Source organism: Myxine glutinosa, chromosome 11 (assembly GCF_964187855.1).
Source record: "Myxine glutinosa chromosome 11, kmMyxGlut1.1, whole genome shotgun sequence".
Taxonomy (NCBI): domain Eukaryota; kingdom Metazoa; phylum Chordata; class Myxini; order Myxiniformes; family Myxinidae; genus Myxine; species Myxine glutinosa.
Genome location: NC_136271.1, coordinates 10,799,356 through 10,816,664, shown reverse-complemented (window position 1 = coordinate 10,816,664; position 17,309 = coordinate 10,799,356). Strand labels below are relative to the sequence as shown.

General features: G+C 43.7%; 1 protein-coding gene across 2 annotated transcripts in view; it reads right to left on the bottom strand.

Annotated features, from left to right (window-relative positions):
• Nucleotides 1-3,918: 3,918 nt before the first annotated feature.
• LOC137436401 (insulin-like growth factor 1 receptor) overlaps nt 3,919-17,309 on the bottom strand; it is a 295,186-nt gene continuing 281,795 nt past the window's right edge. For both annotated transcript variants that reach the window (XM_068130150.2, XM_068130151.2), the window contains exons 20-22: nt 17,175-17,304; nt 14,245-14,379; nt 3,919-7,874 (exon numbers count right to left, since the gene is read on the bottom strand). In XM_068130150.2, the coding sequence (XP_067986251.2) occupies nt 7,421-7,874; nt 14,245-14,379; nt 17,175-17,304 (719 nt within the window). In that variant the 3' untranslated portion in view covers nt 3,919-7,420. The remainder of the gene's footprint in view (nt 7,875-14,244; nt 14,380-17,174; nt 17,305-17,309) is intronic.

Below are 17,309 nucleotides of genomic sequence, written 5' to 3'. Positions count from 1 at the left end.
CTGCAGGAGGGGCCCCATCAGACAGCTTCGATCAGACAGGGGCACCAATTTCATTGGAGGCAAAAGCGAATTGAATGCCACCCTGGCTGAAATGGACAATATGAAAATTTCGCAAGAGTTACTCAAGAACAGTTGCGACTGGGTTGTTTTCAATATGAATGTTCCCCATGCCAGTCACATGGGAGAGGATGATTCGCTCTACCAGAAACGCTCTATCGGTTCTCCTACAGCAGCATGGACAGCAGTTGGATGACGAGCTGTTGAGAACTCTCATGATTGAGGCAGAGGCCATCGTGAATAGCCGGCCTCTCACTTACGTCGACATGAGGTCCCCAGATTCTCCTAAACCAATTACACCGAGTCAGCTGCTGACGCTGAAATCCAAGGTGGTTCTTCCTCCACCAGGCGTTTGTTCACCAAGACCTATATTGTCGTCGCAGATGGCGTTGTGTGCAGTACCTGGCCAATGACTTTCGGTCACGGTGGAAGTCTGAGTTTCTACCTACCCTGCAAGAACGAAAAAAGTGGACAAAGCCCCAGAGGAGCCTCATTAAAGATGATATTGTCATGATGGTGGATGACTCACTACCAAGATGCCAATGGCCGTTGGCTCGTGTAATCGAGGCTTACCCTGGACAAGATGGACATACCCGGAAGGTCAAGATCCAAATTGGAAAATCTGTATTCAAGAGACCCATCCACAATATTGTGTTATTGTTGCACCGGGAATCTCCTGACGAGAAGCCAAACCTCTGATGGACTATTGAACAATGTAGATACATGTTGGATTATCTTGCTTAAATAATTCAGCGTTTCTCTGTATGCTTGTTTTTAGTTCGTGATAATTTTGAATACCTCAGTTGTGGTTAATTGCATTATTGTAACTGGTAGATTTGGGTTTATTGATTATTTAAAGATCATTTGAAATGTCAAATTAGAGGAGCCATGTAGCTGTTGTTTAAGCAAGTATTATTATTATGACTTCCTGTGGTGGCTGGGCGCTGTATTAGCATTCTGGCACTTCCGCCTTCTTTCCACCATACCGTTTTGTCCGCGACGAATGAAAGAACTGATCGGCTCTATTCTCGATGTTTTCTCTTTAATACCCGACCCTTGGATAGAGGTTAGCTGAATCTGAATTTATTGTTGAACCTCTTGAAGTGACTTTAGGTAAATTATTGTATTGTGTGGATGCAAAATGTATCGTAGTAGGTTTTGTGTAAATCGTATAGCAAGTTCGTTATGCCGCCATGATTAACGGCATGTACTGAATGGCTGTATTTTACCTTTTCAGTTTTTATGTGAATTAAAGACACGCTTTTTGAAACCAAGACAAGTCTCGTGACCTCTGAGGATTATAGACATAAAGTGTGATAACCGCCACCACGGTGGCTGACTCAAGATGTTAGGCTCCTGAGTTTGAGCCCCTGTCTAACCATTAAATAACTCGTAGATCTTGTAAACAACAACGAACGAACAACAAAAATAATAATAAAAAATAAAGAGTACCAGCTTACTGGAACCAGGGAGCACTGCATCATCCGCACAGCTTAGTAATGCACCTTAAGTTACATTTGCAAACCATGTTTTTGTTATATTTCTTTTTGTTGCATTTAAAAAATCACTCGAATCCATGAGAATATTAAATTAGTTTATTTTACACAATTAATCTACATCCACTAACAAAAAAATTCCATCATTCTTGATATTCCAGAGAAAAGAAATGACTCCATTGTACATATTACAGAATTCCAAAACATGTCAAGAATATTACAGTTCAAATATAATAATACCAATAATTACGACAGTATATACAAAAAGAAATCATTTCCCCCCCAAAAATGGGGAAGTGTGGCGGGGTTGAGTAATGGTGTAAGGCATAACAAATATGTACAATGTCGGCTGGAAGTTTAGTGTTTTCTGCAGCGAAACTGACGTCATATGAGGAGGAAGGAATACCTATGCCGTGGGTAACTTATATTTTCATGTCGCTAATGAACGTTTGAGTGACTGGTTTTGCCATCTTCCATTTCGAGTTTCAATTTGGAATCTAACAAGGATATTGTGTTCGAAACCTGGAACGAAAGGATAAATCAGAGGACAGCCAAGTAACGAGTGAAGCGTACCAGTTTCCAAGAGGGGCGATCGCCCCTTCGCAGGTATCCGTGTGTCGCCGTCAAAGCTGTCGGAATTCTTAAGGTAACTAATAGATCACCGCACAGCCTCCAGGGCGCTACTTTTGGCAGTGCCATATCGTGTTTGCTGTAGTTGTTCATTCACCACCCACAACTGCATGCGCACGACAAGACCGACTGTTAAGACGTGAGAAGAGCTGCAACGCTGCCGTCACGGCCATTTTCCCCTCGCTGCGTTGGAAGTCCGCCCGCCATGGGCCTGCTGGGCCAAGAATCCTTGTGCAACTTCCTGGGGAACTTGTTAAACATTGTGTGTGCTTTATTGTTTATATGCATAAAAAAACAGCTCGTAGCAGAACAAGCTCTCAAAGCAACTATCTTGAATACACAGCAGGTAAACACGGTGTCTCAAAATCCAAACCAGAATACAGTGCTAAGTCACATACTACAGTGCAAATCTTGTGTTTCTCCATCTATGTGTCGTTCTCACTATCTTTCGGGTGTTTGGGCAAGCAGGAGCCAAAAGAAAAGAAAATGATTTCAACGGCCACAGTAGAAATGCAGATTTACCCTGAATAAATGCATTTGATCCACCCGCATTGGTATTTGAAGGGAATATACAAAAGGGAAATCCAGTTTTATACACTACCAATGTTGCTTTTTGTACAAGTTCAAACAAAATGTCCTTTACACACTACTCCTCACTATGTAACAGAGCTCAATAAAGCAGCGACTGAGCACGTAACCACCTTTCTCAACGACGCTCGACTAGAAGGTGCTGCGCGGTGCGTGTTCAACCGGTAGGTTCGCAGTGCAGGTAGAAAGCCCTGGCTGCACTCTACCCTGCTTGCGTGGAGCAGCGGCCTGCATTGCTCCAACCCTGTATACGGCAACTCCAACACCCACATTTGCTGTTTCGGTACAGCCAACATTGCAAAGGCTGCTCAATTTACATGCAGGTGATAGTCTCTACATGCGAATCCATTAACCACCCACTCCCACCCCAGCTCGACCCCCGATCAAGTCCACACACTATAAAATAAAATAAAGCAAATCCAAAATGGACATTACTCAAAAAGGCCAAGCCAGTTGTGTGATCTACACATAGCTCTTTTGAGCTGTTTGGCTTTGGCCCATGGTAAAACCCTGATGCTCCCACCTTGCCGGCAGGTGCGGTTATGGAGGTCCGGATGTGGAGCAGCAGCAGTTCATGGAAACGTGGCAGTCGGTGGATAATCTGCATCACCTCTCTTCCTCTACAGAAAAGGTGCACTTTTTAGCTTTTTAGCTTTTTTTTTGAAGTTTTTTTGTTTTATTTCTTGTCGCATGGTTGCTGTCTTTGTACGACAGCCCTGCGAAGGACGGCAGATGTGATAAGGAGTTTTTGGTTGACGACCATGGTCCACGGAAGATTGTAAAAAAAGGAGACAATCAATATAAAAAAAGAACAACAGGTGACTTTTAAAAATGATGCAAAATCCAGTCTCAAAGAACACCGTTCACTAACTTTCTGTTTGCCAATGCTTGCTTGTTCTGGAGAACGAATACACCAAACTCCGCAACATCCTCGTACCTCGAAAAACATCCTCTTGATTTCATCCAATAAATCTAAAACCAGCCAGAAGCAAGCACAGCTGAGATAACAGTTAAGAGGCAAACACCATAATTCAAAAAACCAGTGCCCATCCAAATACTTCCATCTACCTTTCAACAACACCTTACTTACACAGAGTCACTCCATAACCGGACACGTCATGATTACCTCACCTACTCATCCACTTCCCCCACTCAATCACTCCTAATATAATATTTCCTTCTCTGTAATCCTTCATAATATCCAACCCTGTCCCTCATCTTAAAAGCTGCTACATCATCGTGAGATGAGGTATGTTAAAGACGACAGCATTGTCTCTTTGTAGGACACATAAAAATGAAAAAACCTGGCAACACAAACGATATCAAATAGGAACAGAAAAAAAAATAAACAATTGTAAAAACGATTTGAGGTAGATATGTCATGAGTCCAGGGAACCAGGTGTCCTTTGTAAACAACTCCTGCATGGGTCAGAATTCCATTGCCTCCTTGATTTCCAGCATCTGAATGCAACTCAGTGCCTGAACAGTGATGTACAAGAACGTAAAATAAATAAAAAATACATTTCATCAGCCTTCCAAATATTGCCAAAAAGGGAAAAAGGGAACGAAATTTAAAACCAATTGTTCTAGATTCAAAGCATTCCGTTATTTAATTTGTACCCAATGTTAAAAAAAAACATAAAAAGGATAAAGAGAAACAAGAATCCCATTTATATACATGCAACCCACAGCAATATAATTCAAGCACCAAGGACAAGCTATGTTACTGGAATCAGTGAGATCGAATAACTCTCCACGAGTGTTGCCCTATGGAAGAACAGCTCAAACAAGACAGCAGTCAACAACGCGAGCCATTTGCAACATTATGTACAAAACTAACCTGCCCAATCTCGGCTCCAAAGACGACGGGCCCCTTCCAATTGTTCCCCGGGGAATGGGAGGAACACAAAATTAAAAGCAACGGGCATCGTAACTTCAGAATGCCAGCACCCTGGTACAGTAAGGACGTGCCTTCCAAAAAGCGTGCGGCGACAATTTCCACAAGTCCGCTTGAACTGTCCTGCGCTTCAATTTGCCACTCACGTAAGTCTTCCAAACACAAGTGCCTCTCACTGGGTCGCACACTCGCTCAGCGCCATGCAAGCAAAAAGCATCGGATGGAACACCAGCCAACCCGCATGAACTGTCCGGACGGAACAAGAGCCAAGCTGTATGAACCATTCGGACAGAACAAGAGCCAACCTGCATTGACTGCTCGGATGGAACAAGAGCCAACCCACATGAACTGTGCGGATGGAACAAGAGCCAACCCGCATTGACTGCTCAGATGGAACAAGAGCCAACCCGCATGAACTGTGCGGATGGAACAAGAGCCAACCCGCATGAACTGTTCGGATGGAACAAGAGCCAACCCGCATGAACTGTTCGAACGGAGCAAGAGCTAAGTCGAATGAACCATTTGGATGGAACAAGAGCCAACCCACATGAACTGTTCGGATGGAACAAGAGCCAACCCGCATGAACTGTTCGAACGGAGCAAGAGCTAAGTCGAATGAACCATTTGGATGGAACAAGAGCCATCCCGCATGAACTGTTCGGACGTAACGAGAGCCAACCCGCATGAACTGTTCGGACGGAAGAAGAGCCAACCCGCATGAACTGCTCGGATGGAACAAAAACCAACCCGTATGAACCGTTCGGAAGGAACAAGAGCCATCCCGTATGAACCGTTCGGACGGAACAAGCGCCAAGCCGTATGAACCATTCGGACGGAACAAGAGCCAAGCCGAATGAATCATTCGGAAGGAACAAGAGCCAACCCGCATGAACTGCTCCGACGGAACAAGAGCCAACCCGCATAAACTGTTCGGACGGAACAAGAGCCAACCCGCATGAACTGTTCGGACGGAAAAAGAGCCAACCCGTATGAACCATTCGGAAGGAACAAAAACCAACCCGTATGAACCGTTCGGACGGAAGAACAGCCAAGCCGAATGAACCATTCGGACGGAACAAGAGCCAAGCCGAATGAACCGTTCGGACGGAACGGGAGCCAAGCTGTATGAACCGTTCGGACAGAACAAGAGCCAACCCGCATGAACTGTTCGGATGGAACAAGAACCAAGCTGTATGAACCGTTCGGACGGAACAAGAGCCAAGCTGTATGAACCGTTCAATGTTCAAAGGAAGGACAGCGCGTAGGAAAAACAAGGTGTACCTTTTTCGAGTGTAGCCAAACTTGCTCACTCAGGCCGCAGCGAAAGTTTCATAGAAAGCTATATTATCCTTAGGAAGAGTGACTTCATAACGACTGGTGTTTGAGGAAAACGCACTCTGAAAATCAACTCGTCCCTGATGTTTGCCGAGCAACGGGCATCGAAAGTGGAGCGTCGGGTGCACTCGCTCGTAGGAAGACGAAAAGGTGTGGCACAACCAATAGGACTTCATCTATAAAAAATGATATGCTTGCTCTGTTGTAGGGGTTACCCAGTTATCACATATTTAACAAGTTGAGATAATCATTTGGTGATTATCTTCCACAGCGACCATTAATTGCTGATGGGCAATGAATTATTTTTCTTTCGCTACTACCAAAATACCATTAAGAGAATAAAATTAATATTCATTTCTCTAAAACGAATTGCTATATCTTACCTAATCTTAGGATTCTGCTAAAACAGTGGGAACTAACAGGACACCGATAAATCCCCCAAAAAAGAGAGAACGTGAGATAATGCTCCATTGGAAGATGCTACCTGCCCATAACCTCTTCCAATGAGCCAATGATGTTAACGATACAAGGTAACACCAGCACTGTCAAGAACGCGGATCATAAAACCTGAATGCGCAAAACACAAATAACCGATGATGGGACAAAATGTTATACATTGATCACAGGTGAGATAGAAATGATAAATGCAACATTGATCTGGAGGCGGATTGGAAAACTGCCAGGTCCTGTAAAAACCTCTCTCTCTCTCTATTTGTTGCAGTACCCCAGAATGCACATGGCACGGCTTCCCTTTTGAGTGGCAATGCCAGACCATCTTATGTGCAAACCTATCCCGAAAAACTACAAGACCAAAACTGGGGTAAGCAAGAAGGTAAAACCGCTTCGATAAAAAAAAGTGGTGGAGAAGACAGTAGTGAAAAGGGTGGAAGAGACACAGGTATATACACATACAAGCGAAAAGAGACCGTCAAAGGCAGAGACTCATTCCAAATCGTTTTAGTACCGGAACAAGTCCTCCAATTTCAAGCTCTGTGGATTGTTCACTTGCAGTTCATACTCCATTCCCCTTCCTTTACGCTGCAGTTCCTTGGCCAAAGATATTGACAAGAAGAATAGAGACGGATAAATTATAAGCAGAGAAACGTATTTGCTTTGCCACCCGGACATGTTGCAATGTTCTTCCCCAGGAAGGCTTTGGGTTGTAAGAAGTGGAGCGAAAGCTTAAAAAAAGGCAAATCTGCCGGTCTTTTCTTGAAGGTTTAGGACGCTGTGGAAGATTTTCTTTTCCTGGGCTCATAAAAGCAAGATTGAAGATCACCCAATGTGTTGAGCCACTTCGAGTCGTTGTGACACATTAACAAAAAAATCCCACAGGAAGTTGCAACAACTCACCCGCTGAAATGCAACCATTTTTTTTACTCGCTTCATTCTTAACAACTCCTCGCCCTGGTATGCTTCAGCAAACACTCGATTCAGGCAGCTGGGCCTCTCGCTCACTACCATTGGCTTGCAATACTGACGTCACTGTGTTTGCTTCTGCAGAGCCAGGCATTTCGTCGAGCGAAACTGTAACCGAAGGTGCGGTAGGTTGCTTTGCTGTCACACCCGCACAGACAGGCCCGTTCTCCCGTGGCCCATCTTTAGATGGCGTTTGAAGTTCAGGCGGAGAGAGTCTAGCGTAGGCCGGTTCGGGAGAGACGTGCGTTGCATTGGCCTTGCATTCTTCGGTGATATCGGTACCAAGCTCCTCCTCCGTGGAAGGGGAGGCCACGCCACGGTTCTCGGAGCTGCAGTAGAAGGATAAAAGTTGGAAGGCTGGGTTGACATCGTCTTTAAGAGAGGCAATTATTTCCAAGAAGGATGGCCTCATGCGTGGATTGTATTGCCAGCACTGGTGCATCAGGGTACATCTAGGAAACAAGGACAGGAAGAGTGGGTATGGAGAATAGATTAGAGAAACAGGAGAAGAAATGGTTACAACTTGTTTTGCTCAAAATAATGTGAGGGAGAGTGTGAGTGTGTATATACACTCTCAAATTCACATAAATTTGTTATTTTACATTTACTGATTTGCTCAAGAAGTTCTATTAACATTACAGGATTTTCACCCCCAAACCTCCGTCAAGTTATCGGGCATGTGATGCAGTTGAAAGTTAGGTCTTGGAACCTAGCATGCATCCGTAATATGGTTTCGATATGCTGACGGTGTGTGCACCAACAATGAGTAGCGATGTATTTGATGATGTTGCAAAAGAATTCCATCACCTCACCATCTTTTCGGCTGACTTTTTTTCATTACCTCCACCTACCGAAGCTGGACGGAGGTGATGTTTTCACCCCTGTCTGTTTGTCTGTCGTTATGCATCTCAAAACGTTTTGAAGGGATTCGGACAAAACATGGTTGACAGATTGGATGTGTGACAAGGACAAATTGATTCAATTTTGGTGAAGGTCCGAATTTGGATCCTCATACGAGATTTTTTTTGATTTTAAAAGTTATTTTCCAGCATTGAGAGATGGGGCCAAAAACGGAATGTAGTATAATATCTCAAAAAGGTGTCTCGGTAGAGCGCATACCTTCACCAGGCTGAACAAATTAATGAAAATTTATGTTTTGTATCCCACTGATAGGCCGGATCTGCATCCGGACCTGAACCAAAATCTAATCAGCTTGTTCTTGTCACATACCCAACTTGTCTCTCAAGGTTTGTCAAAACTTTCCACAACATTTTGAAATATCATGCTTTATATCGTTTCTAGCTCCATCTCTCAATGTTGAAGAATCACTTATAAACCGATACAAAAAATTCTCATATCCGGGTCCGGATCTTCACCAACTTTGAATCAACTCTTCCTGGTCACACACCCAACATGTCCACCAAGTTTTGTCACATTGCCTCCATAACTTTTTGAGATCATCATGATGTATATATATATATATATATATATATATATATATATATATAAAACAGTTTGTGTGTGCGACGTGCGTGTGTGTGTGTGTGTGTGTGTAATGTTACCGATAGACTCCTAAACGGAGAGGCTCACGTGCTTGATATTTGGCACAGACATGGCCATTGAGCCTGGGACAAACATGGCTGACCTAAAAATTTATTTCATAATATGTTTTTACCATATTTTTATCTCAGCGCGAAATATTATGACCGGAATCTGACCGGAAGCAGAGCAGCGCGCTGATTCGCTCAGAGCGATCACGTGATGTTCGTTGCATGATGTTCGATATATGCAACCGAATATATATATATATAGTTTTTGGCCTTGTCACTCAATGGTGAAGAATCACTTTAAAAAATTTTGTATCTAGATCTGGATCTTCACCAAAATCGAATCAAATAGTCTTTGTCACACACCCAACCTCTCCACCAAATTTCATCTGAATCCGTCGATAACATTTGAGATATCCTACTCATAGACAGACAAACAGAGTTGAAAACAAAACCTTCGATGGTGGAGGTAACAAAGACAGTATACATCAGCGTACTTTTAAATGAATTACAAAGAGGTTTGGCCAATGGAGGCAGGAATTTGGAATTTAGTCAGGGTGCTGGCGATAGACAGCATGGGATATTTGACGTCCATCAACAAACAGCCAGTATAAGGAGATGGTCCTCCAGCTTCACATCCTCCTCATGGACGGAGCACCCACTGATGAATCTTCTGGCATGCGAAACACCAGGATGCCAGTTTATAGTTTGGTCAAGATATGAACCCAGCCTAGACAGTTCAATTGTGAGTGTGCATAACCTTGAAGCAATCCTTCCAGCCCAATGTGGAAAAACGCTGCAGGTTATTATGAAATTTTGGATGTGTCAAGAAAACTAACTCTAACAATAGTTAATAATGACTTACGGTCACAGTTACGTCATACAGCAAAACTATGCAATCAAAATCCAAATTATTACCGATAATCATACAAAATTTGACAGGTGGGAAATGCAACTTAACAAGAAAGAAAATTACGTCCAGGAATTTGATACATTATGTTGTACGAGGAGCAGATAACAAAAGGAGAGAGCAAGATAACATATTTATGTACTGAGGGGGTTGAGAGGGGTGCTGCCCGGCTGGGTGGGCTTTTCCCGGTGGGGGTTTTGGGACATGTTGGACATTGAAAAGCTATGGAGTTATTGGCCTTATGTAATGCCCTTATTAACCTTTTGCTTGCGGGCAGGCGGCAGCACTGCTTGACACCACATCCCAATATATATTTTATAATGGACTTTGGTGGCCTCAAAATGGATGGCAAGGCCAATGTGTGGAAGCTTAAAACCTTGCGCAGATTCTGAAGGACCTACCCCCAAAATTTGGGTCCTCTAGGTGCTATGGTTTGGCCGTGAAAGAGTAACGTACAAACACACAAACACTTAAAATTATTCACAAGATAAGATGACAATACCTGATATAAGGAAAGCAATACCAGGAGCCCGAGACCCATTTTATACAGATTTTTTTAAAGCAACGATATTGTCATGAAAATAAGTTGGTAGTTAAGTGTTAATTTGGTTGTTATTTCATAATCAATGTGAGTGCAAGGTGGATAGGGCAAAAGTGCTGAGTTGGAGGGCAATCCGGAGGGGGTGAAGAATTCCGTTCCAGTGGAGGGTTTGAGTGTGACGCAGAGGTTCAGAAGCAGTGAGAGAAGGGTTCCAGAGAGGGCATAGTGCAAACGCAAAGAGCAGACTGCACTTGAGAGTGCTAGCCACACCACAAGTCAATGGGCCATTCACCTGCAACACCGATCAACATACTCTCAAGCCAAGCACCCTCGTCCCTCAAGAAAAGCAGCTCCTCTAAGACCTTCAAATATACCTCCACATACATGGCCTTGTGTTTGCCGTATGAGTCTGGTGTGACTTAGACCTTAAATTAAGATAGCTGATTAGTCCATCTGCATTCAGTTAAGCAAGACAGACACATGCACCATCTTCCCCTTTTTTCATTTACAGTACCTTCAGAAAATGTTCACACCCCTTGACTTTTTCCCATTTTGTTGTGTTACAGCCTTAATTTAAAATGGATTGAATTAAGATTTTTCTGTCACTGAGCTACAAATAATACCTCATAATGTCAAAGTAGAATTTTTCTGTGGATTTTTCACGGAATAATTAAAAATGAAAATCTGAAATGACGAGTCAATAAGTAAGAGCCCCTTTGCTATGACACTTCAAATTGAGCTCAGGTGCATCCAATTTCCTTTGATCACCCTTGAGATGTCTCTACAACTTGATTGGAGTCCACCTGTGGCCAATTCAATTGATTGGACGTGATTTAGAAAGAAACACACCTTTCTATATATGTATAAGGTCCCACAGGTGTAAGTGCATGTCAGAGCAGAAACTCTACCAATAAATCCAAGGAACTGTCCATATAAGTCCAAGATAGAATTGTGAGGAGGCATATATCTGGGGAAGGGTATAAAACAATTTATAGAGTGTTGAAAGTTCCCAAGAGCACAGTGAGCTCCATCATTAGGAAATGGAAAAAATATGGAAACACCAAGACACTGAGAGAGCTGGCCGTCTGACCAAACTGAGCAACCGGGCAAGAAGGACCTTGGTCAGGGAGGTGACCAAGAACCCATTTACCACACTGGCAGAACGACAGAGTTCCTTGGTTGAGATGGACAACAATCTCTGCAGCACTTCACAAATCTAGGCTCTATGTGAGAGTGGCCAGACAGAAGCCACTCCTGAGAAAAAGGCACATGACAGCACACCTGGAGTTTGCAAAAAGGCATGTGAAAGACTCTGAGAGAACAACAACAACAACAACATGCATTTTAAGGCCATTTTCCCTGCTAGAGCGGGGGTTAGCCTTGCGGTCCCCATGACAATCTTCTCCATTTTGCCCTATTTTCTGCATCTCTCCTTGTTAACCCCCTTGCCCACATTTCTTCTTCCACCATCTTTAGCCAAGTCTTTCTCGGTCTTCCCCGTCCTCTACTTCCTTCTACATTCATTTCCATCACTCTTCTCAACCAGTCACTTTCATCTTTCCTCAACACATGACCAAACCATCTCAACCTGTTCCTCTTCACAGCATCAATCACAGGCTCTATTCCCATCATCTTTCGCAATTCATCATTTGTCTTCCTCTCTCTCAACGATACTCCGCACATCCACCGAACCATTCACATTTCCACCCTTTCCAGCCTTCGTTGCTGCTCTACATTCATGACCCATGTCTCGCTCCCATAAATCATAACACTTCTCACACATGCAGCATAAACCTTTCCCTTCAGCTTCAATGACACACCCCTCCTCATCAGCATGCCACTCAGTTCCCGAAAATTCTTCCATGCACATCTCACTCTAGCAACCGTTGCCGAGTCTGATCCACCTTCTCCATTCAGCATGTCTCCGAGGTAGCAAAATGTTTTCACACCTTCTAGCTTCACGCCGTCTCCAAGATCCAACTCAACATTTCCTCCATCTGCAGCTCCCTCTGTGCACACCTTACATTTGAATGTAGCTGCCACACTGGTTAATGACCCTCTCAGACCACTACATTTTTGATGAACCCACTCAGCGCACATTGTACATTGAATGGAGTTCACTCCGACACCCTTCCTGCACACAGCACATGGCCACTTCCCAGTTCTTTCCACCTCACCACATGCTTTACCACTTGCCATCACCTTCGTCTTTCCTATATTCACCTTCAGACCTTTTGTCTCCATACATTCCTTCCACTTGTTCATCTGTTCCTTCAGTCCATCCATACTTTCCGCAATCAACACCAGATCAAATGTGAAAGACTCTGAGAGCATGAGGAAAAAGATTATGTGGTCTGATGATACGAAAATTGAACTCTTTGGCCTGAATGCAGTGTGCTATGTCCAGCGGAAACTAAGCACAGCTCATTACCCATCTAACACCATCCCTACCATGAAGCATGGTGGTGGCAGCATCATGCTATGTGGATGCTTTTCAGTGGCAGGGACTCAGAGACTTGTAATGATAGAGGGAACAATGAATAGAGCCAAATACAGGCAAATCCTTGTGAAGAACCTGCTTCAGATTCCATAAGATCTTCGACTGCAGCGAAGATTTACGTTAGAACAGGACAATGGCCCCAAGCATAAAGCCAAAGCAACAATGGAATGAATGACCTCAAAAGAAGAACATGAAAGTCCTTGAGTGGCCCAGCCAAAGCCCAGACTTGAATCCTATTGAGAATCTGTGGAAAGACATGAAGATTGCTGTTCACCGACGCCCCCCCATCCAACTTAACAGAGCTTGAGCAAATCTGCAAGAAAGAATAGGAGAATCTCCCCAAATCCAGATGTGCAAAGCTGATACAGACATACCCAAGAAGAACCGAAGCTGTAATCGCTGCCAGAGGCGCTACTACGAAGTACTTATTCAGAGGGTCGAATACTTATGTAAATTAGATATTTCTGTATTTATTTTTCAATTATTTTGTAAAAAAAGATTCTTAAAGAAAATTCCACTTTGACATTATGGGATATTATTTGTAGATCAGTGACAAAAACATCTAAATTTAATCCATTTTAAATTTAGTCTGTAACAACAAAATGTGAAAAAGTCAAGAGGTGTGAATACTTTCTGAAGTCACTGGATATTCGTACTGGTTATTTCGATTATTTATTAAATCCATTATTTAAAATCACCATCGCTGCGGCTTGGGCTGTGGATTTATCCTCCGGCATAATTAAATAACCATTGAACCAACTGGTGGTGTAATGGTTAGAATGTCTGTCTGGGAGGTCGGCAGTTCAAACCCCAGCCGAGTCATACCAAAGATTTTTTTAAATGGTATGTGCTGCTTCCTTGCTTGACATTCAGCATTTAAAATGTTAAGAGCACAGACAATCCCCATAGTTTGGTAGCGTCATTGTCGTGGCATCGCTGGTTGCCAGAGTCCCCCAGGAAGTGACGGCACTTCCCCCAAGCTCAGTGGCTGTTTGTCTTGTCTTCCCATCCTGTGTTGTGTCTCTTGCATTCCTCTGTACGTCCATGTGTGTGAGATATGTGTGGCTGCTCCAGTAAAAAAAAAAGCGAATGTGCACCAAGCTTCATCATGCAGACCCGATTATTTAATTACCTTCACCGCACTTTGGTTTGCTGCACATGCACACAACGCCTGCGCTCTGGCATTCTGGGAGTTTATCACGAGCAATCTTGGGTCACCCATCATGGAGACCCAGCATCATTAAAACGCTGAACGTTTGGCCGCAGCATGAGAGTGGTGTCCATGTTTGCATCTGTACGTGACAGCACGTGTGTTGCGACTCACAGCTGATCAGGGCAGGAATCTGGCCGGTCCAGCAAACCGCCATCCATCACATATTTCAACACCTGCTCATTGGACATTCCATGGTAAGGCTGCTCGGCCAGCGTTGTGATCTCCCACAGCACGACACCAAAGGACCTGCACAGAATTCAATGATCACAAACACTGCAGATATGGATAAGATTCTGGGTTTAAGATATAATGGCATTGCATAGTGTCTGGAATGAAACAATTCCGTGCACTGGGTCAGTAATTCCATGCAAAACAATATAAAGGGGAAACCAAGTAAGTTCTACTTATTTTTCCCTCCAAGGAAAATGTGATAATGGCTTTGGTAAATTGAATTCAACATGGCTGATGCTTGAGGCTAAATTATTGAACAATCGTATTATATACAGTACGTTGAGTAATGTAATTTAACAATGAGCAATCTATTTTGGGGTGTGGGATAAATATATTAATAACAAGCATTCAAGATAATGTAATTTCTGTCAGTATTTGCTGGACCCCCACACCTTGCCTCCCCAACCCTTTTTCCCCCTCTTCTTCTCTTTCCTATATTCTCTCTTACTCCTACATTCTAACTCTATCTTTACAATCAAGTATATGTCACTAATAGAGGTCTATGTATGACGAGCATAGCTTTTCACCTAGAATCCTCGACACACTCGCAGGGAGTGGCCAGGGGGGTTATGGTTATGTTATTATCCTTGTTCAAATGTGTCATTCAAAACTCTTCACTGGCCTGGAAAACGTGGGGACAGCAATACAGTACATACTGTAAAGGGTAGGGACTTGTAATACACTCTCCCACCTGGAGGCGGCGCTACACGATACACATTTACATGGAGAATTTGCATCCTCCCTCTCCCTCCCCACAAGACCAGGAGTAAAGATAAAAACACCCCTATTATATTCACCAATTGGGGTCATGCTGACCCTATGTAGCTAGTCTGGATGCAAACCGCCCAGAACTGTAGGAGTAGCATGACAAACACATGCGCATGCACGCACACACACACGCGCGTGCACGCACACACGCACGCACACACATGCACGCACGCACACACACACACACACACACACACACACACACACACACACACACACACAGACAGACGCACACACACACACACACACACACACACGCACACACACACGCACACACACACACACCGACGGGTCCGTGAATTATAGTAAGAATTCATTTGTCATTCTGCTAATTCATTATGCTTTATATCTTCTGTATACTGTTTTGTTTGGTACTGAATGGAGAAGGTGGATCAGACTCGGCAACGGTTGCTAGAGTGAGATGTGCATTGGAAGAAGTTTCGAGAACTGAGTGGCGTGCTGATGAGGAGGGGAGTGTCGTTGAAGCTGAAGGGAAAGGTGTATGCTGCATGTGAGAAGTGTTATGATTTATGGGAGCGAGACATGGGTAATGAATGTAGAGCAGCAACTAAGGCTGGAAAGGGTGGAAATGCGAATGGTTCGACGGATGTGCGGAGTATCGTTGAGAGATAGGAAGACAAATGATGAATTGCGAAAGATGATGGGAATAGAGCCTGTGATTGATGCTGTGAAGAGGAACAGGTTGAGATGGTTTGGTCATGTGTTGAGGAAGGATGAAAGTGACTGGTTGAGAAGAGTGATGGAAATGAATGTAGAAGGAAGTAGAAGACGGGGAAGACCGAGAAAGACTTGGCTAAAGATGGTGGAAGAAGAAATGCGGGCAAGTGGGTTAACAAGGGGAGATGCAGAAAATAGGGCAAGATGGAGAAGATCGTCATGGGGACCGCAAGGCTAACCCCCGCTCTAGCAGGGAAAACGGCCTTAAAATGCATGTTGTTGTTTGTTGTATACTGTTTTGTTTTGTCTTCTTGGGAATGGTTGTATTATTATTATTATTATTTTTGAATTGTGGAGAAATTAAAATCTTGAACTTGAAAGATCCATTATGGGGGCAATTGGCAAACGGTGAGTCAACACAGTACAAGTACACCCGGACCGTGTCGTGTGTCAAACTTGATCGGTGAAATCGGGCTCGGCTGATCTGCTTTCATTTATTCGTGACATAAAGGCAGACATTTCAGTCTACAAAGGCCTGAGTGCCTCACGGACACCATCTTAGTCTGGAGGTGATGCGTTGGCATTATTTATGTGCATGATGTCAGTATCAAGTCACATCTCGGGTGAAATCTAGAGTCACATCCAGGGTCACATCTAGGGTTGACAGTGTGCTCCTTTAGTTATATATATATATATATATATATATATATATCTGAAACAAAGAATGGATCAGGATGCAACAGAACAAAATGAACAGTAAGAAGAACGGCAGGGTAGGGGGGGGGGGGGGGGGAAGCAGGGTTGAAGTACAAAAGAAAGGAAGAATTGTACAATAAGAGGTGTGAGGAGGAATGAGAGGTAGGGGAAGGCACATGTGGTGGACAAGATGGATACAAAAGTACACTCAGGAAGGAAATCCTGGAAAAATTTGCAATGAGGATGGCTTGGGGGGATCATGGTCCTGGATGGGGGATGATCTGAGATGGTGGTGAACAGCTTTGTTGATGGCCTGGAAATAACAATGAGATTGAAGAGGATATAGAAGTTTATTTCACAGGTGGGAAAGAAAAGGAACGAAAGCGTGGAGGTAAGCAGTGATTCTAGATTATGTCGTTTCACCAGAAGGGCTTGATGGTGGACCGTGTGTACCCAGAAGAAACCTGGGGGTCAAAGCACAGAAAGAGCAGAGGGTGCAAGACCAGAAAGGTTCCAAATTGGGAGATCTCAAATTTGCTCATACGTGTACGTTGTGTCGAGAAGCTATCACATGATGTTAAGTTAGAGACATCAATGGACACATTCTATTTGATAGAGTTTAACAAAGCAACAGATGGTCTGGTCTGCCTGGCACTTGTTTTCCCTACCATACGTCCGAGTAGGGGGTGAAGACGCCATCCCGGAGGGACTCTGGTGACATCCAACGCACAGGCAGCAGACCTTTGCCACCCTTTCGATAGTAGTCTGTTTCATAGATATCTCTTGTCATACCAAAGTCTGCC